At 45.3% G+C, this 11,367-nt stretch overlaps 1 protein-coding gene across 1 annotated transcript; it reads left to right on the top strand.

The window, feature by feature from the left end:
• Positions 1-9,888: 9,888 nt before the first annotated feature.
• POP5 (POP5 homolog, ribonuclease P/MRP subunit) lies at positions 9,889-11,237 on the top strand (the record flags this gene model as incomplete). Its single annotated transcript, XM_082293427.1, has 5 exons — positions 9,889-9,908; positions 10,001-10,143; positions 10,220-10,369; positions 10,879-10,962; positions 11,140-11,237. 5 exons carry the CDS (start codon positions 9,889-9,891, stop codon positions 11,235-11,237), a joined length of 495 nt encoding a protein of 164 aa, XP_082149553.1.
• Between the last annotated feature and the right edge of the window lie 130 nt (positions 11,238-11,367).

Genomic DNA, 11,367 nt, shown 5'->3' on the forward strand with positions numbered 1-11,367 from the left:
GTGAAGGGGAACATCAGGAACATGCTCAGATCCAAGCGCTGCTGCAGCATTAGAGGGAAACGATTTTGACAGGTGCCTATTTAAATCTTCCCTATTCCAAAGAAAGCCACCCTATTAGTTACATCTATGAACCATATTTTCACCTGGTTTTCCTTCTCCAGCAAGTCCCACCTCTTCAATTAAGACACTAAACATTTTTTTCATTAAAATATCACATCTGATCTGTCAGGCTTGGGACCTACCACCCAAGATGCCACATCTTGTGATGTGATAGCACTGCAGTCTCAATCACCAAGCAATCACTCTGTCTTAAGCAAAGATATTCTTGGCCACAGAATATTTTTGTACATTTTATGAGACCCACTATGGATCTTATAGTCACCAGGGTACAACACAAACATATATTGCTCTTCAGGCTTTTCTACAGGGTCAATTAGTCAGAATATAAGTGGACTGGAGAGCTGTGATCCTATTTACGGTACGAGATAACATTTCAGGATGAAAAGGATTAATAATTTTAAATAAATTGTCTATTTGCATCTTCATGTTTCTAAAGTGTATCCATTATTGTCCAAACTAGGATATAGCAGACAAAGCCACCTTCTAACGTCATGGTGGAGATCAGCTTAATCCTTTCTCTGTTCCCTCCCCCAGCTCAAACTCTCATCTTCATCCTAATTATAATAGCATTTGAAATTATCACGGTTTAAAAAAAGATGCCAGCTTATATAATATTCTTATTGCTTATTAATGATTTCAGAAGGAAGAGCAAGTTGCCTTGCATTCTGGGAATTATGCAAAGCAAGGCTGAGCCATACCTTGTTGGACTCCACCAGTTTCTTATTTGGAAGTCTGATGCATGAGGATTACCATGTAATAACAGATGTTAAGGCTTTTAGTGAATGACAGGCCTGCTGCACATACTTGAACAAGAAGACATGACAGGCGTCACATTTCACAGTGATTAGCCTTGGGCACTTTTCAAAGGCAGAAGACTCGAGGCAAAGTGACTTTAACCGCCCTGCGAGTGTGATAATCCCAAAGTCAGCACAGCCTGAGGAATTTGATTGCTGTTCGGCATGGGAGCTTATAAATGATACAGAGAACAGGAGACTGCATTATCAGTGACACAGTTACTTGGCACTGACAGCCAGAAAGACGGTCTGCTTGCATATGAAGTTCTTAAGTCCATTACTTAATCTAAAGTAACTTTATACCCTGTCCTCAAAACATCACCTCCTCTATAATGTGTGAAAGGCACTAAAGAAGTGAACCCGAGATTTAGTATGTGTCCTTCAATTTCTTGTCTTTGTCACTGTGGTATCTTTCTGTTGAAGAATATGGGGTGGAGTAGGAGGGAAAATGAACGGGAGCAGGAGCTCTGTATCCATGTTATAAAATGCCACAATTTTATTAAAAAATGAGCTTCAGTATAAGATGACACCATCTGTCTCTGATACTAAGAGACTATTAAAAGACTAATGAAGTTGCTTGCCCCCACACTTACAAAGACCTGCACCCTGCAAGTCCCAAAATAAAAGAGCTTAGTATGTATAATTTAAATAAATTAATTAAATAAAATCATTCTAAAATGATTTTGTTACTGTCTGTGATGACTCACAGGTGCTGATCTTACAATTCTGGGTAACACTATAAAAATAGAGAAACAACGGAGAGTATACATTCTTTTTCAAGCAACAGGTTTATCAATGTAGCAATATACATAAAAGTGTTGAGAGCTGAAGTTGAATGTATATTTTAGAGGAATCTAATAAATACTCAAAATAATCTTTTTATGCCTTTTAAAAATCCTACATCTTACAAAACAAGAACTTCATATTTATTGATTGAATAGCTGTCCCTCTGTGAGCCACGAACAAAGCTAAGAAAATTTTTAGTTTGGCCAAGTGGTTGGGGTGGGGCCAGGGAAGCAGAAGAGATAGAACAAGTTAAAAGAACCAATACATCTTCTGGAGACAAACCATCACATCTAGAAATATTCCCATGCCAGCATCTTCAGAAATAAACAGGGATGTCCTGCAGACAACGCTGGACATTAAATTGCAATGTTGCAGGTGTGGTGCTATTACATCAGCAGGGTTCCTCCCTGGCACTTAGCCTGGAAGTGGTGTCCCTTCAGTGCCTGTTTTGGTATTGACAAAGAGAAGCCACACTGCCAAAAACACTGGCTTCTACAGGATGAAAATCTTGCTACCTCTACACATCCTACACAGAGGAAAAAAAACCCACACTTAACTGGCTCCAGCTTAGTTTCCTGACATGTAAGCAGGTTCTGGTTTTAAGGTACACACAGTCCGCAACAATTCCTGATGTGTCTCACATTCTGTCTCTACACCATCTTGTGGCTTGCTGGATGGAAGAGTGGTACGTGGCTTGACACGGACATGCAGGCAGCCCAGGATGCTGACATACAACAAGCATATGCTGAAATGTGGGGAAAAGTGAGCTCCCTTAGGAAAGATGGAAAATGAAACCAGATGCCACCAATACTGAGAGAGAGAAGAAACCAGATCTGATCCTTTAGATGACTTGATGGAAGCTGCTCATGTTCAGAGACAGTAGGACCAAACTCAGCTCTAATTAAGTCACTAATGTTACAGTGGGATAAACATGATCTTTTAAGCATCACAGGTATGAAACAGGAACACAGAAGGTAACATAGCAACAACTCCTTGAGTTCCGGCACGAGTACCATGGAATTTTACTGAGGGGGCCTGAGGGTTGTGCCCTGGGTCAATTGCCCCCTAATCATCTCACTCTGGCAGATGCTATCAAGCACTGCAAAAAGGTTGTTACGTGCATCACCAGGAGCTTTAGCTTGGAATCAACCAGCAGGCAGAAGACATCTCAAGTGTAGCTCAAACCTTCATGCCCTCAGGGCAACTGGTGGCAACAGCTTTGAAAATCCAGCAAGATATTTTTTTGGTTTGCTTTGGTCTTCACCGTGAAGATAGGTAAAAAAGTGGCAAATATTGACACTCTTTGACTCAGGTGCAAGCACATCTTTAGAAAAAAAATTGAACAAAATAAAAATAAAAAGCCCTAGCAAGCTTCCCAAAATAGGCCAGACACTCCCAGTGCTTTTTGTCTTCTCTGATCTGTAACAGCCATTGCCTGTGGAAATCTGTTTGCATTTACCAGTCTTTATGAGCACCCCCAGTCAGCACAGCAGAAACAGAGTCACTCTTGATTCTCCCCACCCAGATCACACCACACACTACACCCTACTCTGCTTTTGAGGGGCTTTCACCTGCTGTGCTGGGCTGTGGGATGCTGCAGCTAAAATTCGATCTAGGCAAGAACAGACGGGTGGGGAGGTCTCTGTCAGAGCGGGTCAGGCAAAGAGCTGAGACCCGTGTGCTCCAGCTAGGCAGTGACTGACACACTCCCTGCACCAAGCTGACACCAGTACAAGCCGAGACCCTGCAGCTGCCAAGGGATGCCCTGGCGGTACCCCACCGAGCAGCTCCAGCACCGCCCCCCTTCTCCCCTGCACATGCTGCTGCTGCCCAGCCGGAGCCAGGCAGCAGGCACGCATTATATAAGGTTGCTCCAGGATGCCTGTCCTCTCGCCTCAGCACTGAGTGATGGATGCACTGGAAAATGTTTTTCATTGCCTCCCTCATTAGGGAGACAAGTGCTCTGCGGAAGACTCTGATCCTACGCTGCTCCTAGGCTGCTGGAGTTAAACTCAAAGCCACATAGAGAAAGGATTATTCAATACGCAGCAGCATAAGCAGATACATCTTACAAATAGGGCCTTGGCTTAATCTGCTCATGGGAATTCAGGGGAAAGGAGAAGCAGAGAGCAAAGTTCTGCAAGACTACAGCAACACCAGACACATCATCCTTGTTTCAGAGTGGCCCCTACACCAATTCATATGTGAAGGATGTTACTCAGGGTAGGCTATGTTTATGTCATATGAGTTTATATTATCTAATTTATTATAGTACTTAAGTGCATAATAAGTCAATAATTTATTTGTAGCACTCCTTGAAGTAGATAAATGTCATTATCCTCATTTTGCCAATGTGAAACTCAGGCCTGGAGAGCTTAAAGGCCAGATTTTTGTGCATATGAAGGTACCCAGCTCCTACTGAAATTAAAGGAAGTTATGTACCTACATATTTCGACAACAGAAATCAGTGGGGTTGTTAAGAATTTCAGGCCATGGGCAAACCTATCCACTAATTTTATATAATTGAAGGTGCTCTGCTCTTGTTAAAATTCTAATTTTTCTTTTCTTTTTCAGCTTAATTCAAATATCTCAACATAGTCTCCACTCTGTCAGACACCTCTGCTGCCTGTGCTTACCCACAGAAGATGTACTGGTTACTAAAGAGTAATGGGTGGGTTTTTTCTTTTTTTTTCATAAGCTTCCTCCCCAGATAGGCAATCTTGGGGTTTGCTTTGTTGTAGTTGTTTGTTGTTTTATAATACTTTCCCTTTGGTGGTTATTCCACAGGTTTCTGGAAATTTACTGAGGAAAAGTCTTACAGCATCCTCAATGACAACCAGCCCTTCAAACTGCACCTCCTGTTTCAGTGCCATTCAGCACAGAACAAAACACGAGTCCTGTCTCCCAGGCTGCTCTGAGATCTGTTATCTCTGAAAATCCTGATCTCAAGTGTGGGCTGGAAAGTAAGACTTGCTGAGACCATTCTTAAGTTTATGTCAGTCTTTGCCATAACATTATGGAATGTTGTAAGACTCCCTATAGGTAGAAATAAGTTAAAATCCTGCTAATGCTACTGGATTCTTTGTGAAGGAGTAGTTTTTCAATTATACATAATTAATAGTAATTACCCTTTATCTTCAGAGACCAGAACAAAGAATAATTAATCCATTTTAACATCCCCATTGAGGAGGTATTAAATATGGGGGTTTTACACAGCAGATTACATAGTAAGTTATGTGTCTTACAGTTGAGTCTGTGTTCCCTAATACAGAAAGGAAAGAGAAAGGAATCCTGAACTATCTGAACTAATAACCTTGTTCTTGCCTTAATTTAATTAGCTAGTTTGGAAGCAGCTGTTTTCTTCTTGCAGCAGCTTGCTGCAAATGAAGTGTGCTGCCTACAGATCTCTCGTATAGAGCAGCAGTTTTACCATATTTGATAAATAATAACATTCAAGTGGACAGTTTACTAATTTTTAACATGTATCTATGAATAAGGTATTTGCAATTATCCCCATTGCAGAGCTGGAGAAAATGAAACTCAAAATTCTAGGGCCAGCTTCTCACTTGGCACATCACCATCTTGTACTGCTCTTCTCTCACACTGGTTTTGCTGCACAGGGAGACTCCTGATTCTGTGTTCATGCTGGATAGCACGTGCCAAACTCACAGACCCTTAATGTCCTTTATCAGATCTTAATATTTTGCTTAAATCTTCCAATATGGCTTCCAATTTCCGGTATCTTAATGGAAGCTCACCTTATAACACATGGGATGTCTTTCAGAGCATATGTCCTGCTCTTGACTATTAAAAAAAACAATCAAAGAAATGTGAATGTACTATTTTGAACTTAAGCAAGTACTCCACGATCGCGCTACCAGCACTCAAAGAAGCAGCAACAGAATTTGCTTCAAACGCATGGTTTTGCAAGACAATTACTCCACATGGCAGGATGACAGCAAAGATGAGGCCAGTGCTGCAGGCAGCACAGGGGCAGCTCATGTGGCAGCTCTGACAGACCAGCAGTCTCTGACCCATGACAGCTTGGGTGTCCAGAAAGCTTATGATTAATGATTACATGTTTGGGTGTTAAAAAAAGGGGATAGCTTTTAGTCTTATGTGTTGGTCTTATGTGTTACTGGTCTGAGGGAACCTGAACTCAAAAGGGAGGAGTAGAGAGACATAGAAAATGAGGGAGTAAAAAAGAAGAGACCAAAGGGAGAAGGAGAATGTCCCAAATGTTAAATGAAAGCATCTGCATGAAAGGCTCCAGGCCAGCATGTTCAGAGAATGCACTCTTCTGTCTCAGTGACCTTGTGAAGATAAACTGAACAAAAAGCTTCAGGCAACATCAGACAGGATTTAAGAAGCAGTTTTAATTTTAGCCACATTGTTTTGTATTTTCAGCTCTGAGTTTATCTGGGGATGCAATGTGCACACACTGGAACAAAATGTAGTTGTCTCCCCCAACTTTGCTACCACACCTGATGGCAAATGAAGTTCTGTGCTTCCAGGGAGAAACAAAAAATCATTATTTGGGCTACATAGGGAATATATAATAGTGGTATCACAAGGATGGAGTGGCAATGCATCCTAATTTTACTCCAGAATATAATTACTTGGCTACCTTATGCATGAGCAACATACCAGACCTATCCTCCAACACAGTATGTGCTGATATGACAGTTCTTTCTACTCACTTTATGGCTTTGCTCCTTATCTCAGACTCAGAGCTATTTACCATGAAGAAACTGTTTACTCCCCCTGTACCTCAGTTTCCTCATATATAAAATTGAAGCATTCTACCTAAAAAGAGTGCAAGGATTCGCTAATATGCGGGGTGTGTGTGTGTGTTATTGAATACATTTACTGGTAATTTTAATTACAGCAAATACATACAAACTCTAGGAGCTGACTGCACACAAGAAAACATGCATTCATCACAATGTCTATTGCAAATTATTAGCACAATTAATTCCATACAAAACAAATGCAATCTAACCTGGAACCTGGAGAATACAGATGGCAAGTAAATACAAAGTGAGGTTCTAGACCTTCAAACCTGTAGTAAAATGTCAAATAATGAACTAAAATGGTAATAAAACCAACTCAGACCGATTGGGAATAGCCCCTCTGCAGGCACACTACCACAAATAACAAACAGCAGTTGGGAAAACAAGACCTCAGTATTCCTCCTGCACCTCCCTAGCACCACAACTTTATCGGACAATCACTGATGAACACTTACACTGACAGAGAATCTTCAATTGAAAGTTCTCAAACTGCTTTACAAATTATCTCTAATGTGTATAGACTGTGCATGTCATCCCCCTGTCCTTGCATGCTCTGCCCTCCATAATCTTTATTTGATAAGATATCCCAAGGTCACATTGTCTCTCCCAGTCTGCAGGAGAGACATCCATCCTCTCTCTTGGCAGGTCTCTTGACCCATTCTTCCATTGAAATAGCATTTTCTGATTTTTTTCTTTCTCAGATCTTTTCTTAGGAGACAGTTCTGACTGTGAAACTCACCATCACTTGCAACAGTTTCTTGAATCCCTGACACTGGAATCAATATAGCAGAGCTGGCAAAGGGTGAGAGTGAGGAGGTGAGAAAACAAATATGAAGATGTTGTAACCTTTTAGTCCTGTGCTGTCAGCTCAGCACACCAGGATGCCCGACTGGACTCACACACCTTGTATTAAGATAGACAGTGACTGTGCAGGGAGCTGTGGTGACTCAGGTCTGCTCTGTGCATCCTCCAAACCAACAACAGGGAATTAAGGCAATATCCAATGTGAAATGAAGCAGCACGGGGCTATCTTGCACCATGTCTCTCCTAATCAGCCTTCTGGACTGAAAACAGAGGCCTGCGCTGTACACAGGGCCCAGCCTGTAGCATGCACAGTGCACATGTCCTATTGGATTACAGGGCAGAGTGCACTCACGTGCTCTGCTTGTCAGAGCTCAGTGTGCCTCTGCAAGAAAGAAATAAAGGAGGGCATGGATAAAAGCAACCTGAGCAGCACAGGGCAACCTGAGCCCTGTCAGAAGGCAGGATGGGGGATGCCACCACAAACACAGGGGAAGCAGGGAAACATACCTGGCAGGCACACCGTAAGGCTAAACTGGAATCTCATTCCACAAAGAAAATCAATGGAATCTTCATGGACTCTAATATTGTTCAAAAATGTGAGATTATCTTATCACCTAGGAGCTGATTGTATTGACTAGTGGAACAGATGACAGTTCGATCCCCATTTGGATACTAAAACACAGAGCAATATGGCAAAGATCAATGTAATGCAGTCCTCTCATCGAGAAAATGCTTCTGTCTGCATTAGCTTCAAAACTGCCCTCAGTCCCTTTGATTGTGGCCCAAGAGAAAAAGTCTCTTAGAAGTCCATACTGGGCTTTGTGCCTTTTTCTCCTCAGGCAACTCATATTCTGCAGTTCTCAGAAAAAAACACAACTCAGAAATGTGATCACAGGTGAAGGAAAGAAGTTCATAGCCAAAGAGAGAGCAGCAGAACAGGCATCTGTTTCAGAGGGCAGAAGTTTATCAGCTAGGACAGGATTTCCACTGGGTTTATCATTGTTTTCTGTGCCTAGAATGAAGGTCATTAAAGATGTTTCCACCCTGAATTAGCAATGAGTTCCCACTTAATCTATAATGTCTCAGCACTCATATATGACTTGGCTCCGAGAACCTCGGTGAAACTTTCCCATCTCATACTAAGATATCTACCTCACACCTTTTCCCTTATTCCCCCCATTCCCCTCTCCTCAGCTTATTCTCCTACCAGGTCTTTTCAAAGAACACTCCCTGCTTCCTCGACCGTGTCACACATCAGTTTGGGACACCACTACAGAAATAATTATAAGGAGTGGCTCTGTTCCACAATTTCCTTAGCTGTTGTCATTAATTAGCACATATCCCCAAACCCCCGATACCTGAAGCCTGAGGAGCTACAAATACTGGAGCAGTTTTCTGAGGCAGCAAAGACAGAGCCCTTCCAGGAGCAGCGGGGGCTCTGGACGCTCTGCTGAATCTTTCGAGAGGCAGGTAATCGCCAGCCTCCACCGGACCTCCCGCGGCTCCCATCACACGGAGACGTCCCGTCTCCCTCCTTTAGACTTTTTAGGCACAAGATAAGGCGGGCTTGGCCGGGGGCGGGTCGGTGCAAAGCAGCAAAAGGGACTAAAGCCGAAGCATCTGACCTTCTGCAGACCCCGCGCTCCCACCGCCCCCTCAGCCGCCCCCTCACGCCGACCCGCGCGCCGCGCGCGCCCCCTGGCGGAGGGCGGGAGCAGGCGGTGGGGCGGCGCGTGGCCGCCCCGAGAAGGAGGACACGGAGAGGAGCGGGTGGGCGGAGGGGAGCCGGCGTGCGCCGGGAATAGTGCGGGCAGCGGGACCAGGGAGTCATCGTCCGCCTGTACTTGGCACTAGTGGGGGCGCGCCTCGAGTGCTGTGTCCAGGTCTGGGCCCCCCAGTTCAGGAAGGCCGTTGAGGTGTAATATCACCCGGCCAGAATGTGCCAGGATATACTCCACTAACAATGGAGCGGATCCAGAGGAGGGCAGCGGAGCTGGGAAAGGGTCTGGAGCGTATGTCCTATAAGGAACAGTTGAGGGAGCTTTGGAGTGTTTAGCCTGGAGGAGGCTCAGGAGGGACCTTCTCGCCATCTACAGGTACCTGGAAGGGAACTGGAGTCAGGTGGGGGTCGAGCTTTGTTCCCAGGCAACAAGCGACAGGACAAGAGGACACAGCGTTAAGCTGCGCCAAGGGAAGTTTAGGTTAGCTATGAGGAGGAATTGCTTCACAGAAAGGGTGATCAGACATTGGAATGGGCTACCCAGGGTGGTGGAGTCACCGTCCCTGGAGGTGTTTAAGGAAAGACGGGACGTGATCTGGCTAACATGGTGATGACTGGTCACAGGATGGACACGATGACCTCAGGTCTTTTCCAACCTAAGCGATTCTGATTCCGTGACTCCGTAACCCGCCAGCAGCTCGTGGCTGTACCGCGCATGCGCGATCCATGGTGAGCAGCGGAGCCACCCCGGTGGCCGAGCTGTCCTTCCCTTGTCCCCGCCCCCACACGCCGGCGATTGGCTACAACGCGCGGAGACACCTCGCCCATTGGCCCGGCGCGCCGTCCGTCCGGGTCGCGCGCCGCCGCCGCCATGGTTCGGTTCAAGAACAGGTGAGGGGGGCGGGCGGCGCTGCCGCGGGGTTTGGGGCCGGTTCCGCGCTGCGTTGTTCGCGCTGCGCTGTTCATGCCGCGCTGTCCCGCAGGTACGTGCTGTGCGAGGTGGTCTCGGAGGACCCGCGGTGCCGGCAGTGCATCGAGGACCGCACGCTGGGCCTCGCCGTCAGAGACGCCATCGCGCGGGTGCACGGGGACTACGGCTTGGCGTGCTGCTCCATCTCCTTCACCGGTGCGGGGGGGACGGGCGGCCCCCGGGGGTGCGGGGTCCCTCCGGGTCCGCTTACCGGTGCACATGTCCCCCGCAGTGAAGTACCTGAACGCCTACACGGGGACGGTGCTGCTGCGGTGCCGCAAGGACTCGTACGGGCTGCTGTGCTCCGCGCTGCCCTTCGTGCGATACCTGGAGAGCCGCGCCCAGCGCTACCCCTGCTTCCTCAACACCCTGCACGTCGGAGGTCAGGAGCCCCCCGGGCCTGGGGGGAGAACGGAGCTTTAATTATACTTGCCACGACCCCGTGGTGCTGCTCTCGGTGCCACAGACGTTCCTCGTGTGTTACTAACGTCAACTGCTTTAAGCAGATCCAAATAAGAAACAGGCACCAGCAGTTCTTTTTTGAAATCCTCGTTAATTTTGCTTGGAGTTTCATTACATTCACTACAAAACCAGAACACCAAATACAGTGTTCCATTCTCTTCTTAAAATACATTTTCAAAGTATAGTATCTTCTATATTGTGAAAATTAACCCCCAGGGCAACTAACAGGCACTGCATGTTAGAAATTATTACTCCACCACTTAACCTCAGCAGTGCAGAAATGAAGTCTACAGCCCCTTCTTAGCATTTGCATTAACAAACTTGTTTCCTGGGGCATTTGTCACTTGATGCTCTTTGGGAGATAACTCGAGCAGCTCTGAAACATTTGGTTGTGTAGATTGTTACATACTGTTCTTGTGATTTCCACAGGTACCATAAGAACATGTCAGAAATTTCTGATTCAGTATAACAGAACACAGCTGCTGAGGTTGTTGCAAAACTGTACAACTGAAGGTGAGGTTCTCCAGCCACTTTCCTAAAATGTAGCCTCAGTTCCTGGGGATTTTGTAGGATATATGCTGGGCTACTTCTGAATTCTTGGCCTGAGAAATGTTTCTTTCTTTAGAAGTGGAGAATATTCCAGTGCATGTGAAGAGATGAAGTAATAACCCTCTGCTTTCTTTATTGCAGAGGAAAGACAATGTATACAGAAGTCCTTGTTGAGCTGTTCCCTTACAGAAGAGCAGTCTCAAAGTGGAGATGAGGATGATGGCACAGAGACAGACTGAATGTCACTTGTTACTGTTCACTTCCATTCTGTACTTATTTAATCAAGTTGTGACTGGTTATCTTCAGTGTTAAGCAATGCAAAGGACAGAAAAAGCATTTGTTCATATTTAGACTTCATTCCCCATTCCA

Source organism: Coloeus monedula, assembly GCF_965178545.1.
Source record: "Coloeus monedula genome assembly, chromosome: 18".
Lineage (NCBI taxonomy): Eukaryota > Metazoa > Chordata > Aves > Passeriformes > Corvidae > Coloeus > Coloeus monedula.